The sequence below is a fragment of the Chiloscyllium plagiosum genome, unplaced genomic scaffold, assembly GCF_037043375.1.
Source record: "Chiloscyllium plagiosum isolate Xiang-an unplaced genomic scaffold, Cpla_swu_hap1 HiC_scaffold_41, whole genome shotgun sequence".
Classification (NCBI taxonomy): Eukaryota; Metazoa; Chordata; class Chondrichthyes; order Orectolobiformes; family Hemiscylliidae; genus Chiloscyllium; species Chiloscyllium plagiosum.
The window spans coordinates 42,601,143-42,619,288 of record NW_028270179.1 but is presented as its reverse complement, the minus strand read 5'-3'; the positions used below and the strand labels follow the sequence as shown (position 1 = coordinate 42,619,288).

The window sequence follows — 18,146 nt, the reverse complement described above, 5'->3', positions numbered from 1 at the left end:
CCTCACCTTCCCATTGCCCCCTCTGTCTCCCACTCCCTCCCTCACCTTCCCCATTCCCCCCTCTGTCTCCCACTCCCTCCCTCACCTTCCCCATTCCTCCCCCGTGTCCCACTCCCTCCCTCACCTTCCCCATTCCCCCCTCTGTCTCCCACTCCCTCCCTCACCTTCCCCATTCCCCCTCTGTCTCCCACTCCCTCCCTCCACCTTCCCCATTCCTCCCTCTGTCTCCCACTCCCTCCCTCACCTTCCCATTCCCCCCTCTGTCTCCCACTCCCTCCCTCACCTTCCCCATTCCACCCTCTGTCTCCCACACCCTCCCTCACCTTCCCCATTCCCCCTCTGTCTCCCACTCTCTCCTCACCTTCCGATTCCCCCCTCTGTCTCCCCACTCCCTTCCTCACCTTCCCCATTCCCCCCTCTGTCTCCCACTCCCTCCCTCACCTTCCCCATTCCCCCCTCTGTCTCCCACTCCCTCCCTCACCTTCCCCATTCCTCCCTCTGTCTCCCACTCCCTCCCTCACCTTCCCCATTCCCCCCTCTGTCTCCCACTCCCTCCCTCACCTTCCCCATCCTCCCTCTGTCTCCCACTCCCTCCCTCACCTTCCCCGTTCCCCCCTCTGTCTCCCACTCTCTCCCTCACCTTCCCGATTCCCCCCTCTGTCTCCCACTCCTTCCTCACCTTCCCCATTCCCCCCTCTGTCTCCCACTCCCTCCCCTCACCTTCCCCATTCCCCCCTCTGTCTCCCACTCCCTCCCTCACCTTCCCCATTCCCCCCTCTGTCTCCCACTCCCTCCCTCACCTTCCCCATTCCTCCTTCTGTCTCCCACTCCCTCCCTCACCTTCCCCATTCCCCCCTCTGTCTCCCACTCCCTCCCTCACCTTCCCCATTCCCCCCTCTGTCTCCCACTCCCTCCCTCACCTTCCCCATTCCCCCCGTGTCCCACTCCCTCCCTCACCTTCCCCATTCCCCCCCGTGTCCCACTCCCTCCTGACCTTCCCCATTCCCCCCTCTGTCTCCCACTCCTTTCCCCTCCTGTCTCATTCACTCTGCTCATTACTTTACCAGTCTCTCCCCTCTCTCATTTCCTCTCCCCCACTCTCCTTTCCGTCCCTATTTCTCCTCCAATCTGCCAGTCTTTCTGTATTCTCTGCCTCGCCGTCTGACCCCTTGCCCCTGTTGAACTCTGTTCATCCCCAGTCTCCCTCTCTCACCTCTGTCGTCCACTCTCTCCTTCACTCTCTGTCTGTCTCATTCTTTCTGTCTCTACCTCCGTCTGCCTCTCTCTTTCGCGTTATCCTTCTTTCACTCTTCTCGTGGTCGGTCTCTCTCTTTCTTTCTCCCTCCCTCCCTCTCTCTGTCTGTCTCCCACGGAGATTGTGAAGGATGACAGACAGCACGATTGGAACACACCGATATCGAGGGCTGGTAGGACTGAGGCAGCCGGAAGAGGCCGTTCTGCCCCTCCGCCCTTAGTTTTGGCGAGACCCGTGGGAAAATCCCAACCCCCTCCAGTTACAAAATAAACAAGGTTCCCTTCAACTCCCCCTAATTTGTGCTCTGCCGCAAAGCGAATTCCACGTGGTGGAAAAGCGGAGGCCATTTTGAGATCAGGTTACGGGCTTCCGTACAGATCTCGCGATCTCACTGAGAGGCGGGAGGTTTGTGGTTCCCAATTGCACCTTCTGCAGCCATCAGGGGCTGGAGGAGTCAGCCCGGAAAATAGATAGAAGAAGTTGCTTTAGGCCCTGTCTCTGATCGTCATCGTTGGGAATGTGGAGATTGAAGACCGCAGGAGTTGCCTCCAGGGATCGAGCTGGGATCTGCGTTACCCTTTCACGCATCGGGAGTAATAATGATCCGCCTACAGCCGGATAGCTGCAAGTCAAAGATCCACCGAGCTCAACGTCTTTATTTTTTGCTGGGACACTGCACATTTGCAACAATAAGTCCGTAAGACGCAAGCAAAAGGAACGTGGATAGGTGTTTCTGTTTTAACTTTAATCAGGATGTTGGGGAGCCCCCCCTCAGCCTCCCTTCCTCGCTCCGTGGCAACATCTCGGCCGACCAGGATCGACTCAGCACCCTCCGTTCCTGGCAGCTTGACTTGTTGCGGTCGTTTCTAGGAGAGAGCGAGGGCCGCAGATGCCGGGGGGTCAGAGCTGAAAAATGTGTCGCTGGAAAAGCGCAGCAGGGGGTCAGGCAGCGTCCGAGGGTGCAGGAGAATCGACGTTTCGGGCATGAGCCCTTCTTCGGGGAATGAGGAGGGTGTGCCAAGCGGGCTGAGGTAAAAGGTAGGGAGGAGGGACTTGAGGGAGGGACGTTGGAATACGATAGGTGGAAGGAGGTCAAGGTGAGGGTGATAGGCCTGAGTGGGGGTGGGGGGCGGAGAGGTCAGGAAGAAGATTGCAGGTCAAGAGGGTGGTGCTGAGTCCGAGGGTTGGGACTGAGACAAGGGGAGGGGAAATGAGGAAACTGGTGAAATCCGAGTTCATCCCTTGTGGTTGGAGGGTTCCTAGGCGGAAGATGAGGCGGTCTTCCTCCAAACGTCGTGTTGCCATGGTCTGGCGATGGAGGAGGCCAAGGACCTGCATGTCCTTGGTGAGTGGGAGGGGGAGTTGAAGTGTTGAGCCACGGGGTGGTTGGGTTGGTTGGTCCGGGTGTCCCAGAGGTGTTCCCTGAAACGCTCCGCAAGTAGGCGGCCTGTCTCCCCAATATAGAGGAGGCCACATCGGGTGCAGAGGATGCAGTAGATGATGTGTGTGTTTGAAATCTGACAAGTCATCGAACGATAGAGATGGACAGAATGGCAACAGACCCTTTGGTCCAACCAATCAGATATCCTAATCTAATCTCCTCCCGTTTGTCAGCATTTGGCCCATATCCCTCTCATTGCTCCTTGAAAGGGTGGAGGGGCAGAATGGCCTCTTCCTGCTGCCTTCCCATTCGTGTACCAGCCTCCACCACATCCTCTGGCAGCTCATTCCATACACGTACCACCCTCTGGGTGAAAAAGTTGCCCCTTAGGTCTCTTTTATATCTTTCCTCTCTCACCCTCAACCTATGCCCCTCTAGTTCTGGATTCCCCCACCCCAGGGGGAAAAGACTTTGTCTATTTATCCTATCCATGCCCCTCATGATTTTGTAAACCTCTATAACGTCACCCCTCAGCCTTTGACGCTCCAGGGAAAACAGCCCCAGCCTGTTCAGCCTCTCCCTGTAGCTCAGATCCTCCAACCCTGGGAACATCCTTGTAAATCTTTTCTGAGCCCTTTCACAACATCTTTCCGATAGGGAGGAGACCAGAGTTGCACACAATATTCCAACAGTGGCCCTAACCAATGTCCTGTACAGCCGCAACATGACCTCCCAACTCCTGTACTCAATACTCTGACCCATAAAGGAAAGTTTCCCAAACGCTGCCTTCACTACCCTAACTATCTGCAGCTCCACTCTCAAGGAGCTATGAACCTGCACTCCAAGGTCTCTTTGCTCAGGACCTTCCCATTAAGTGTCTAAGTCCCGCAAAGATTTGCCTTTCCAAAATGCAGCGCCTCACGTTGACGGAGATTAAACGCCATCTGCCCCTCATTGGCCCATCTCGTCCTGCTGGTGGAAACATCTTCTCCCCGCTCCACTCTACCTCAGTATTCTCAAAGTTTCGATCAGAGCCCCTTTCATTCTTTGAAACTCTCGTTGAGTACGCACCCAGAGTCCTCAACCATTCCTCCGATGACGATTCCCCTCTTCCCCAGGGGCTATTGTCTGGAAATCTCCTCTGGACCCCCCCTCCAATGCCAGCACACCCTTCCTCGGATACGGGAGGCTACGACATAGAGACCTTCGGAGTGCAGGTTCATAGCTCCTTGAGAGTGGAGTCCCAGGTGGATAGGATAGTGAAGGCAGCGTTTGGGAAGCTTTCCTTTATGGGTCAGAGTATTGAGTACAGGGGTTGGGAGGTTATGTTGCGGCTGTACAGGACATTGGTTAGGGCCACTGTTGGAATATTGCGTGCAATTCTGGTCTCCTTCCTATCGGAAAGATGTTGGGAAACTTGAAAGGGTTCAGAAAAGATTTACAAGGATGTTGGCCAGGGTTGGAGGGTCAGAGCTACAGGGAGAGGCTGAACAGGCTGGGGCTGTTTTCCCTGGAGCGTCGGGAGACTGAGGGGGTGACCTTATAGAGGTTTACAAAATCATGAGGGGGGACATGGATAGGGCAAATAGACAAGGTCTTTCCCCCCTGGGGTGGGGGAGACTGAGGGGGTGACCTTATAGAGGTTTATAACATCATGAGGGGGGGGGGGACATGGATAGGGTAAATAGACAAGGTCTTTTCCCCCTGGGGTGGGGGAGACTGAGGGGGTGACCTTATAGAGGTTTATAACATCATGAGGGGGGGGGACATGGATAGGGTAAATAGACAAGGTCTTTTCCCCCTGGGGTGGGGGAGACTGAGGGGGTGACCTTATAGAGGTTTATAACATCATGAGGGGGGGGGAAATGGATAGGGTAAATAGACAAGGAATTTTCCCCCTGGGGTGGGGGAGACTGAGGGGGTGACCTTATAGAGGTTTATAACATCATGAGGGGGACATGGATAGGGTAAATAGACAAGGTCTTTTCCCCCTGGGGTGGGGGGGACTGAGGGGGTGACCTTATAGAGGTTTATAACATCATGAGGGGGACATGGATAGGGTAAATAGACAAGTCTTTTCCCCTGGGGTGGGGGAGACTGAGGGGGTGACCTTATAGAGGTTTATAACATCATGAGGGGGGACATGGATAGGGTAAATAGACAAGGTCTTTTCCCCCTGGGGTGGGGGGGACTGAGGGGGTGACCTTATAGAGGTTTATAACATCATGAGGGGGACATGGATAGGGTAAATAGACAAGGTCTTTTCCCCCTGGGGGTGGGGGAGACTGAGGGGGTGACCTTATAGAGGTTTATAACATCATGAGGGGGGACATGGATAGGGTAAATAGACAAGGTCTTTTCCCCCTGGGGTGGGGGAGACTGAGGGGGTGACCTTATAGAGGTTTATAACATCATGAGGGGGGACATGGATAGGGTAAATAGACAAGGTTTTTTGCCCCCTGGAGTGGGGGAGACTGAGGGGGTGACCTTATAGAGGTTTATAACATCATGAGGGGGGCATGGATAGGGTAAATAGACAAGGTCTTTTCCCCCTGGGGTGGGGGGAGACTGAGGGGGTGACCTTATAGAGGTTTATAACATCAATGGGGGGGGACATGGATAGGGTAAATAGACAAGGAATTTTCCCCCTGGGGTGGGGGAGACTGAGGGGTGACCTTATAGAGGTTTATAACATCATGAGGGGGGGGGACATGGATAGGGTAAATAGACAAGGTCTTTTCCCCCTGGGGTGGGGGAGACTGAGGGGGTGACCTTATAGAGGTTTATAACATCATGAGGGGGACATGGATAGGGTAAATAGACAAGGTTTTTTGCCCCCTGGAGTGGGGGAGACTGAGGGGGTGACCTTATAGAGGTTTATAACATCATGAGGGGGACATGGATAGGGTAAATAGACAAGGTCTTTTCCCCCTGGGGTGGGGGAGACTGAGGGAGTGACCTTATAGGGGTTTATAACATCATGAGGGGGGGCATGGATAGGGTAAATAGACAAGGTCTTTTCCCCCTGGGGTGGGGGGACTGAGGGGTGACCTTATAGAGGTTTATAACATCATGAGGGGGGGACATGGATAGGGTAAATAGACAAGGTCTTTTCCCCCTGGGGGGTGGGGGAACTGAGGGGGGTGACCTTATAGAGGTTTATAACATCATGAGGGGGGGACATGGATAGGGTAAATAGACAAGGTCTTTTCCCCCTGGGGTGGGAGAGACTGAGGGGGTGACCTTATAGAGGTTTATAACATCATGAGGGGGGACATGGATAGGGTAAATAGACAAGGTCTTTTCCCCCTGGGGTGGGGAACTGAGGGGGGTGACCTTATAGAGGTTTATAACATCATGAGGGGGACATGGATAGGGTAAATAGACAAGGTCTTTTCCCCCTGGGGTGGGGGAGACTGAGGGGGTGACCTTATAGAGGTTTATAACATCATGAGGGGGACATGGATAGGGTAAATAGACAAGGTCTTTTCCCCCTGGGGTGGGGGAGACTGAGGGGGTGACCTTATAGAGGTTTATAACATCATGAGGGGGGGACATGGGTAGGGTAAATAGACAAGGTCTTTTCCCCCTGGGGGTGGGGGGGACTGAGGGGGTGACCTTACAGAGGCTTATAAGTATGTTGGTTAGCTCGCTGAGCTGGAGGGTTCATTTTCCGACATTTCGCCACCATAGTAGGGAAGGTCATCAGTGAGAGTTTCCAGAGGGATGCCTTTGGTATGTCCTGCCTGGATTTGTCGGCCGAGGTGTCTAAATGTCATTTTGAGTTCTTCGCTGCAAGGGGGGGTCTAAGATGGGGGTCTAAGTCCATGCGTTTATTGATGGAGTCCCTGTTGAAATGCCAGGCCTTGAGGAATTCTCGAGCCTGCCCTAGGATGGGTGTGTTGTCCCAGTCACAGTGTCTCCCTCGTTGTCTCCAAGTATAGATTGTGGTGATAGTGAGTCATGTCCTTTGGAGATGTGTTTCCTTTGGGTCCTTTGGGAGAGACCAGGACTAGAGGGCATAGGATTAGGGTGAGAGGGCAAAGGGAGCTGAGGGGCAACTATTTCCCCCCCAGAGGGCGGTGCGTGTGTGTGCCACAGGAAGTGGTGGGGAGGGGAAGACTGAAAAGGTGGATGGGGAGGGGAACAGGAAGGGGATTGAGAGTTATAAGGGGGCCTAGTGCTGGCAAACGGGGGGACTGGGTCAGGTCAGGGATGCCTGGGTCAGCACGGACGGGGTGGGGCCGAAGGGTCTGTTTTGTCACGGGGAGATGAGGGTTCGGGCAGATCCGGAGAGGAGTAAAGGCAAGGCCGGGTGCTGGGAGTGGGGGGGGGGGGGAATGTGAAGGTGTGAGGCACGACACCGATGGAGGCTGGAGAGACACGAAGGGGGAAGCAGCAACGCACAGGGAGGGCACGCGGGCGACAGGCTGACCCCCGGGAGGGTCCGTCGGGAAAAGGCCCGGGGCTCAGGGGCGTTCGGAATCCCCCCTCAGCTGTTCCAGGAGGTCCCGGGCGGCGGACATTCCCTGAGCGGCCGCACGGGACAGCAGCCGCTCCATCTCCCTGGAAGAACGGGAAGGTTTACCGGAGCTCTCCCAACTGCCAGGCCCATCCCGACCCGCGGAAACCATCCTGCTCCCCTCCCCAGTCCGGGAGCCAGTATGGCCGGAGATCAGGATGGTTATCCATCACCCCCTCTGTCCCCCACACACCCTCCCTATCTCTGTAACCCCCCTACACCCCCTCCCTATCTCTGTAACCCCCTACACCCCCTCCCTATCCCTGTAACCCCCCGACACCCCCTCCCTATCTCTGTAACCCCCTACACCCCCTCCCTATCTCTGTAACCCCCTACACCCCTCCCTATCCCTGTAACCCCCCTACACCCCCTCCCTATCTCTGTAACCCCCTACACCCCCTCCCTATCTCTATAACCCCCCTACACCCCCTCCCTATCTCTGTAACCCCCTACACCCCCCTCCCTGTCCCTGTAACCCCCACACCCCCTCCCTATCTCTGTAACCCCCCTACACCCCCTCCCTATCTCTGTAACCCCCTACACCCCCCTCCCTGTCCCTGTAACCCCCCACACCCCCTCCCTATCTCTATAACCCCCCTACACCCCCTCCCTATCTCTGTAACCCCCTACACCCCCCTCCCTGTCCCTGTAACCCCCCACACCCCCTCCCCATCTCTGTAACCCCCCTACACCCCCTCCCTATCCCTGTAACCCCCCACACCCCCTCCCCATCTCTGTAACCCCCCTACACCCCCTCCCTATCTCTGTAACCCCCCTACACCCCCTCCCTATCTCTGTAACCCCCTACACCCCCCCTCCCTGTCCCTGTAACCCCCCACACCCCCTCCCTATCTCTGTAACCCCCCTACACCCCCTCCCTATCTCTGTAACCCCCTACACCCCCCTCCCTGTCCCTGTAACCCCCCACACCCCCTCCCTATCTCTGTAACCCCCCTACACCCCCCTCCCTATCCCTGTAACCCCCTACACCCCCCTCCCTATCTCTGTAAGCCCCCTACACCCCCTCCCTATCTCTGTAACCACCCAACACCCCCTCCCTGTCTCTGTAACCCCCCTACACCCCCTCCCTATCCCTGTAACCCCCTACACCCCCTCCCTATCTCTGTAACCCCCCTACACCCCCTCCCTATCTCTGTAACCACCCAACACCCCCTCCCTATCTCTGTAACCCCCCTACACCCCCTCCCTATCCCTGTAACCCCCTACACCCCCTCCCTATCTCTGTGACCCCCCTACACCCCCTCCCTATCCCTGTAACCCCCTACACCCCCTCCCTATCCCTGTAACCCCCTACACCCCCTCCCTATCTCTGTAACCACCCAACACCCCCTCCCTGTCTCTGTAACCCCCCTACACCCCCCTCCCTATCTCTGTAACCCCCTACACCCCCTCCCTATCTCTGTAACCCCCTACACCCCCTCCCTATCCCTGTAACCCCCTACACCCTCTCCCTGTCTCTGTAACCCCCCTACACCCCCTCCCTATCTCTGTAACCCACCTACATCCCCTCCCTATCTCTGTAACCCCCTACACCCCCTCCCTATCTCTGTAACCCCCCTACACCCCCTCCCTATCTCTGTAACCCCCTACACCCCCTCCCTATCTCTGTAACCCCCTACACCCCCTCCCTATCTCTGTAACCCCCCTACATCCCCTCCCTATCTCTGTAACCCCCCTACACCCCCTCCCTATCTCTGTAACCCCCTACACCCCCTCCCTATCTCTGTAACCCCCTACACCCCTCCCTATCTCTGTAACCCCCCTACACTCCTTCCCCATCTCTGTAACCCCCCTACACCCCCTCCCTATCTCTGTAACCCCCCGATGCCCCCTCCCTATCTCTGTAATCCCCTACACCCCCTCCCTATCTCTGTAACCCCCTACACCCCCTCCCTATCTCTGTAACCTCCCTACACCCCCCTCCCTATCTCTATAACCCCCTACACTCCCTCCCTATCTCTGTAACCTCCCTACACCCCCCTCCCTATCTCTGTAACCCCCTACACCCTCTCCCTATCTCTGTAACCACCACACCCCCTCCCTATCTCTGTAACCCCCTACACCCCCTCCCTATCTCTGTAACCCCCTACACCCCCCTCCCTATCTCTGTAACCCCCTAAACCCCCTCCCTATCTCTGTAACCCCCCCACACCCCCCTCCCTATCTCTGTAACCCCCACACCCCCTCCCTATCTCTGTAACCCCCTATACCCCCTCCCTATCTCTGTAACCCCCACACCCCCTCCCTATCTCTGTAACCCCCTACACCCCTTCCCTATCTCTGTAACCCCCTACACCCCCTCCCTATCTCTGTAACCCCCCTACACCCCCTCCCTATCTCTGTAACCCCCCCACACCCCCCTCCCTATCTCTGTAACCCCCACACCCCCTCCCTATCTCTGTAACCTCCCTACACCCCCCTCCCTATCTCTGTAACCCCCTACACCCCCTCCCTATCTCTGTAACCCCGTCCCCATCTCTGGAACCCCCTCCAGCCCCTGATGAAGACCCCTGACCTGAAACATTGAATCCCCTCCTCCTCTGATGGGGCCAGACCTGCTCTGCCTTTTCTCGACGCTGACCATTCAGCATCTGCTATCCTCACTGTCTCCAACTCACCACTCTTCAACATCATCGGTCATTTTCTTCAGGTGGCCCACGGCGAGGTTATACGCAGCATGTGGGTGACCCTGCTCTGCAGCTTTCCTAAAGGAACCAACATCATTCCTTTAACAGGGGCAAAGTCACTCCCTCAGCGCTGATCCTCCCACAGTGCGGGGCTCCCTCAGCGCTGACCCTCCCACAGTGCGGGGCTCCCTCAGCACTGACCCTCCCACAGTGCGGGGCTCCCTCAGCACTGACTCTCCCACAGTGCGGGGCTCCCTCAGCACTGACCCTCCCACAGTGCGGGGCTCCCTCAGCACTGACTCTCCCACAGTGCGGGGCTCCCTCAGCACTGACTCTCCCACAGTGCGGGGCTCCCTCAGCACTGACCCTCCCACAGTGCGGGGCTCCCTCGGTGCTGACCCTCCCACAGTGCGGGGCTCCCTCAGCACTGACCCTCCCACAGTGCGGGGCTCCCTCAGCACTGACCCTCCCACAGTGCGGGGCTCCCTCAGCACTGACCCTCCCACAGTGCGGGGCTCCCTCAGCACTGACCCTCCCACAGTGCGGGGCTCCCTCAGCGCTGACCCTCCCACAGTGCGGGGCTCCCTCAGCACTGACCCTCCCACAGTGCGGGGCTCACTCAGCGCTGACCCTCCCACAGTGCGGGGCTCCCTCGGCACTGACCCTCCCACAGTGCGGGGCTCCCTCAGCGCTGACCCTCCCACAGTGCGGGGCTCCCTCGGCGCTGACCCTCCCACAGAGCGGGGCTCCCTCAGCGCTGACCCTCCCACAGTGCGGGGCTCCCTCAGCACTGACCCTCCCACAGTGCGGGGCTCCCTCAGCGCTGACCCTCCCACAGTGCGGGGCTCCCTCAGCACTGACCCTCCCACAGTGTGTAGCTCCCTCGGCACTGACCCTCAGACTGTGCCCCCTCCCTTGGCGCTGACCCTCCGACAGTGCCCACTCCCTCAGCGCTGACCCTCAGACTGTGCCCCCTCCCTCAGCGCTGACCCTCCGACAGTGCCCACTCCCTCAGCGCTGACCCTCCCACAGTGCCCACTCCCTCAGCACTGACCCTCAGTCTGTGCCCCCTCCCTCAGTGCTGACCCTCTGACAGTGCCCACTCCCTCAGCGCTGACCCTCAGACTGTGCCCCCTCCCTCAGTGCTGACCCTCCGACAGTGCCCACTCCCTCAGCGCTGACCCTCCGACAGTGCCCACTCCCTCAGCGCTGACCCTCCGACAGTGCCCACTCCCTCAGCGCTGACCCTCCGACAGTGCCCCCTCCCTCAGCGCTGACCCTCCCACAGTGCCCACTCCCTCAGCGCTGACCCTCCGACAGTGCCCACTCCCTCTGCACTGACCCTCCGACAGTGCCCACTCCCTCTGCACTGACCCTCCGACAGTGCCCACACCCTCAGCGCTGACCCTCCGACAGTGCCCACTCCCTCAGCGCTGACCCTCCGACAGTGCCCCTCCCTCAGCGCTGACCCTCCGTCAGTGCCCACCCACATAGCACACACCTCCATAATAGTTTTAGTACAATCTCCCTCGCACTGAATTTGTTTCCAATCTAGTGGGATGGAGATGTGTCTGAGATAATTCGGTCTCTCCTCTCTCCCAATGTCTCCTGAATGCCCCTGTGTGTATCTCAGTAGTTGTGAATTTTTCACATTGACATCAGACAGGATCAGTAAGCAGGATCATTAACTCTTTGGAGCGTCCCAGGGGTCCTACCTGAACCATTTCATCGCTTGCTGCACATTCTTTTCCACTCCATGACCTGTTTTATTTGGAGACAGAAATCAGACCACATTATTGGCACACAGCCAGTCACTCCATCCCTCAGATTATCAAAGTACCTCTCTCTCAGGGAGATATCTGTACACTGACTGGTGTCTCGCAGTCCCCCCTCTCTCTCTCAGGGAGATATCTGTACACTGACTGGTGTCTCTCAGTCCCCTCTCTCTCTCAGGGAGGATATCTGTACACTGACTGGGGTCTCTCAGTCCCCTCTCTCTCTCTCAGGAGATATCTGTACACTGACTGGTGTCTCTCTGTCCCCTCTCTCTCAGGGAGATATCTGTACACTGACTGGTGTCTCTCTGTCCCCTCTCTCTCAGGGAGATATCTGTACACTGACTGGTGTCTCTCAGTCCCCTCTCTCTATCTCAGGGCGATATCTGTACACTGACTGGTGTCTCTCAGTCCCCTCTCTCTCAGGGAGATATCTGTACACTGACTGGTGTCTCTGAGTCCCCTCTCTCTCTCTCAGGGAGATATCTGTACACTGACTGGTGTCTCTCTGTCCCCTCTCTCTCAGGGAGATATCTGTACACTGACTGGTGTCTCTCAGTCCCCCCTCTCTCTCTCAGGGAGATATCTGTACACTGACTGGTGTCTCTCTGTCCCCTCTCTCTCAGGGAGATATCTGTACACTGACTGGTGTCTCTCAGTCCCCCCTCTCTCTCTCAGGGAGATATCTGTACACTGACTGGTGTCTCTCAGTCCCCTCTCTCTCTCAGGGAGATATCTGTACACTGACTAGTGTGTCTCAGTCCCCCTCTCTCTCTCAGGGAGATATCTGTGCACTGTCTGGTGTCTCTCAGTCTTCTCTCTCTCTCAGGGAGATATCTGTACACTGACTGGTGTATCTCAGTCCCCCTCTCTCTCTCAGCGAGATATCTGTACACTGACTGGTGTCTCTCAGTCCCCCTCTCTCTCTCAGCGAGATATCTGTACACTGACTGGTGTCTCTCAGTCCCCCTCTCTCTCTCTCTCTCAGGGAGATATCTGTACACTGACTGGTGTCTCTCAGTCCCCTCTCTCTCTCTCAGCGAGATATCTGTACACTGACTGGTGTCTCTCAGTCCCCCCTCTCTCTCTCTCTCTCAGGGAGATATCTGTACACTGACTGGTGTCTCTCAGTCCCCTCTCTCTCTCAGGGAGATATCTGTACACTGACTGGTGTCTCTCAGTCCCCTCTCTCTCTCTCAGGGAGATATCTGTACACTGACTGGTGTCTCTCAGTCCCCTCTCTCTCTCAGGGAGATATCTGTACACTGGACTGGTGTCTCTCAGTCCCCTCTCTCTCTCACTGCACTGAGGCCTTACCTTGCAAGTATCTCTGCCCAATGCTGTGCTGGGCACTGGGATATCCAAGATGGGCGTAGGCATGTGTGAGATGGAGATGGAATATCTCATGGAACATGTAAAGGGAGGAGAGTAGTCCGATGGCCAGGAGAATCACCAGGAGCTGTTGAGTGGTGAGGAAGGCGTTATTGTCTGTGGATGTTTTGTGTCCCCAATGTTGGATATGTGTCCCGGGGTCTGTCCTTTAGGAAGGCCAGTGGTGGTGTTAGAGAGATTCCCAACACGAGGTGCCCGGGTCAGCAAACGGAGAGTCTGGGAACCTCTCAACCCGAAGGAGCAAGACCCTCGGGAAGCGTTGGCACCTCAAGGAGGGCACTGTTAAAGAGGATATTCCTCCCTCTGTCTCTCTGTCTCTATCACACACTCCCCCTCTCTCTGTCTCTATCACACACTCCCCCTCTCTCTGTCTCTATCACACACTCCCCTCTCCCTGTCTCTATCACACACTCCCCCTCTCTCTGTCTCTATCACACACTCCCCTCTCTCTGTCTCTATCACACACTCCCCCTCTCTCTGTCTCTATCACACACTCCCCTCTCTCTGTCTCTATCACACACTCCCTCTCTCTCTGTCTCTATCACACACTCCCCCTCTCTCTGTCTCTATCACACACTCCCCCTCTCTCTGTCTCTATCACACACTCCCTCTCTCTCTGTCTCTATCACACACACCCCCTCTCTCTCTGTCTCTATCACACACTCCCCCTCTCTCTGTCTCTATCACACACTCCCTCTCTCTCTGTCTCTATCACACACTCCCCTCTCTCTGTCTCTATCACACACTCCCCCTCTCTCTGTCTCTATCACACACTCCCCCTCTCTCTGTCTCTATCACACACTCCCTCTCTCTCTGTCTCTATCACACACACCCCCTCTCTCTCTGTCTCTATCACACACTCCCCCTCTCTCTGTCTCTATCACACACTCCCCCTCTCTCTGTCTCTATCACACACTCCCCCTCTCTCTGTCTCTATCACACACTCCCTCTCTCTCTGTCTCTATCACACACACCCCCCTCTCTCTCTGTCTCTATCACACTCTCCCCTCTCCCTGTCTCTATCGCACACTCCCTCTGTCTCTCTGTCTCTATCGCACACTCCCTCTGTCTCTCTGTCTCTATCACACACTCCCTCTCTCTCTATCTCTATCACACACTCCCCCTCTCTCTGTCTCTATCACACATTCCCTCTGTCTCTCTGTCTCTATCACACACTCCCCCTCTCTCTGTCTATCACACACACCCCCTCTCTCTGTCTCTATCACACTCTCCCCTCTCCCTGTCTCTATCGCACACTCCCTCTGTCTCTCTGTCTCTATCACACTCTCCCCTCTCCCTGTCTCTATCGCACACTCCCTCTGTCTCTCTGTCTCTATCACACACTCCCCCTCTCTCTCTGTCTCTATCACACTCTCCCCTCTCCCTGTCTCTGTCACACACTCCCCCTCTCTCTGTCTCTATCACACACTCCCCCTCTCTCTGTCTCTACCACACACTCCCTCTGTCCCAACCCCCACCCCTCTCTCTGTCTCTATCACACACTCCCCCTCTCTCTGTCTCTACCACACACTCCCTCTGTCCCAACCCCCACCCCTCTCTCTGTCTCTATCACACACTCCCCCTCTCTCTGTCTCTATCACACACTCCCCTCTCTCTCTGTCTCTATCACACACTCCCCCTCTCTCTGTCTCTATCACACACCACCCCCTCTCTGTCTCTACCACACACTCCCTCTGTCCCAACCCCCACCCCTCTCTCTGTCTCTATCACACACTCCCCCTCTCTCTGTCTCTATCACACACTCCCCCCTCTCTCTGTCTCTATCACACACTCCCTCTCTCTCTCTCTGTCTCTATCACACACCCCCCCTCTCTCTGTCTCTATCACACACTCCCTCTGTCCCAACCCCCACCCCTCTCTCTGTCTCTATCACAAACTCCCCCTCTCTCTGTCTCTATCACACACTCCCCCCCCTCTCTGTCTCTACCTCACACCCCCCTCTCTCTGTCTCTATCACACACTCCCTCTGTCCCAACCCCCACCACTCTCTCTGTCTCTATCGCACACTCCCCCTCTCTCTGTCTCTATCACACACCCCTCTCTCTGTCTCTATCACACACTCCTCTGTCCCAACGCCCACCCCTCTCTCTGTCTCTATCACACAATCCCCCTCTCTCTGTCTCTATCACACACCCCCCCTCTCTCTGTCTCTATCACACACTCCCTCTGTCCCAACCCCCACCCCTCTCTCTGTCTCTATCACACACTCACCCTCTCTCTGTCTCTATCACACACTCCCTCTGTCTCTCTGTCTCTATCACACACTCCCCCTCCCTCTGTCTCTATCACACACTCCCTCTGTCCCAACCCCCACCCCTCTCTCTGTCTCTATCACACACTCCCTCTGTCCCAACCCCCACCCCTCTCTCTGTCTCTATCACACACTCCCCCTCTCTCTGTCTCTATCACACACTCCCTCTGTCCCAACCCCCACCCCTCTCTCTGTCTCTATCACACTCTCCCCCTCTCTCTGTCTCTATCACACACTCCCCCTCTCTCTGTCTCTATCACACACTCTCCCTCTCTCTCTGTCTCTATCACACACTCCCCCTCTCTCTGTCTCTATCACACACTCCCTCTCTCACTCTGTCTCTATCACACTCCCCCTCTCTCTGTCTCTATCACACATTCCCTCTCTCACTCTGTCTCTATCACACACTCCCTCTCTCTCTGTCTCTATCACACACTCCCTCTCTCTCTGTCTCTATCACACACTCCCCCTCTCTCTGTCTCTATCACACACTCCCTCTCTCACTCTGTCTCTATCACACACTCCCTCTCTCTCTGTCTCTATCACACACTCCCTCTCTCTCTGTCTCTATCACACACTCCCCCCTCTCTGTCGCTATCACACACTCCCTCTCTCTCTGTCTCTATCACACACTCCCCCTCTCTCTGTCTATATCACACACTCCCTCTCTCACTCTGTCTCTATCACACACTCCCTCTCTCTCTGTCTCAATCACACACTCCCCCTCTCTCTGTCTCTATCACACACTCCCCCCTCTCTCTGTCTGTATCACACACTCCCCCCTCTGTCTCTCTGTCTGTATCACACACTCCCCTCTCTCTGTCTCTATCACACACTCCCTCTCTCTCTGTCGCTATCGCACACTCCCTCTCTCTCTGTCTCTATCACACACTCCCCCACTCTCTGTCTCTATCACACACTCCCTCTCTCTCTGTCTCTATCACACACTCCCCTCTCTCTCTGTCTCTATCACACACTCCCCTCTCTCTGTCTCTATCACACACTCCCCCTCTCTCTGTCTCTATCACACACTCCCCCTCTCTCTGTCTCTATCACACACTCCCCCCTCTCTGTCGCTATCACACACTCCCTCTCTCTCTGTCTCTATCACACACACTCCCCCACTCTCTGTCTCTATCACACACTCCCTCTCTCTCTGTCTCTATCACACACTCCCTCTCTCTGTCTCTATCACACACTCCCTCTGACTCACTGTCTCTATCACACACTCCCCTCTCTCTCTGTCTCTATCACACACTCCCCCTCTCTCTGTCTGAATCACACACTCCCCCCTCTCTCTCTGTCTCAATCACACACTCCCCCTCTCTCTGTCTCTATCACACACTCCCCCCTCTCTGTCGCTATCACACACTCCCTCTCTCTCTGTCTCTATCACACACTCCCCCTCTCTCTGTCTCTATCACACACTCCCTCTCTCAATCTGTCTCTATCACACACTCCCCCCTCTCTGTCGCTATCACACACTCCCTCTCTCTCTGTCTCTATCACACACACCCCCTCTCTCTGTCTATATCACACACTCCCTCTCTCACTCTGTCTCTATCACACACTCCCCCTCTCTCTGTCTCTATCACACACTCCCTCTCTCACTCTGTCTCTATCACACACTCCCTCTCTCTCTGTCTCAATCACACACTCCCCCCTCTCTCTGTCTCTATCACACACTCCCCTCTCTCTCTGTCGCTATCACACACTCCCTCTCTCTCTGTCTCTATCACACTCCCCCACTCTCTGCCTCTATCACACACTCCCTCTCTCTCTGTCTCTATCACACACTCCCCTCTCTCTCTGTCTCTATCACACACTCCCCTCTCTCTGTCTCTATCACACACTCCCTCTCTCACTCTGTCTCTATCACACACTCCCTCTCTCTCTGTCTCAATCACACACTCCCCTCTCTCTCTGTCGCTATCACACACTCCCTCTCTCTCTGTCTCTATCACACACTCACCCTCTCTCTGTCTCTATCACACACTCCCTCTCTCTCTGTCTCAATCACACACTCCCCTCTCTCTCTGTCGCTATCACACACTCCCTCTCTCTCTGTCTCTATCACACACTCCCTCTCTCTCTGCGTCTATCACACACTCCCTCTCTCTCTGTCTCTATCACACACTCCCCTCTCTCTCTGTCTCTATCACACACTCCCCTCTCTCTGTCTCTATCACACACTCCCCCACTCTCTGTCTCTATCACACACTCCCTCTCTCTCTGTCTCTATCACACACTCCCTCTCTCTGTCTCTATCACACACTCCCTCTGACTCACTGTCTCTATCACACACTCCCCTCTCTCTCTGTCTCTATCACACACTCCCCCTCTCTCTGTCTCTATCACACACTCCCCTCTCTCTCTGTCTCTATCACACACTCCCCCTCTCTCTGTCTCTATCACACACTCCCCCCTCTCTCTGTCTCTATCACACACTCCCACTCTCTCTGTCTCTATCACACACTCCCTCTCTCTCTCTGTCTCTGTCACACACTCCCCTCTCTCTCTCTGTCTCTGTCACACACTCCCCTCTCTCTCTCTCTCTCTGTCACACACTCCCTCTGACTCACTGTCTCTATCACACACTCCCTCTCTCTCTGCCTCTATCACACACTCCCCCTCTCTCTGTCTCAATCATGACTCTGTCTCTATCTCTCGCTCTATCTCCCCCTATCACTCCATCTCTCTCTCTCTCTCTCTATCTCCCCATCATGCCATCTCTATCTCTCTCTCTCTATCTCCCCCCATTGCTCCATCGCTATCTTTCTCTCTCACCCCATCATTCCATCTCTATCTCTCCCTCTATCTCGCCCATCACTCCATCTCTATCTCTCTATCTCCCCATCACTCCATCTCTATCTCTCGCTCTCTATCTCCCTCATCACTCCA

The 18,146-nt window shown here is 55.8% G+C and overlaps 1 protein-coding gene across 1 annotated transcript in view; it reads right to left on the bottom strand.

The window, feature by feature from the left end:
• Positions 1 to 7,067: 7,067 nt before the first annotated feature.
• The window catches only part of LOC148138266 (uncharacterized), a 15,857-nt gene continuing 4,778 nt past the window's right edge, over positions 7,068 to 18,146 (bottom strand). The window contains exons 2-5 of the mRNA XM_087981855.1: positions 12,899 to 13,040; positions 11,522 to 11,567; positions 9,798 to 9,884; positions 7,068 to 7,202 (exon numbers count right to left, since the gene is read on the bottom strand). Of these exons, the coding sequence (XP_087837981.1) occupies positions 7,106 to 7,202; positions 9,798 to 9,884; positions 11,522 to 11,567; positions 12,899 to 13,040 (372 nt within the window). The 3' untranslated portion in view covers positions 7,068 to 7,105. The remainder of the gene's footprint in view (positions 7,203 to 9,797; positions 9,885 to 11,521; positions 11,568 to 12,898; positions 13,041 to 18,146) is intronic.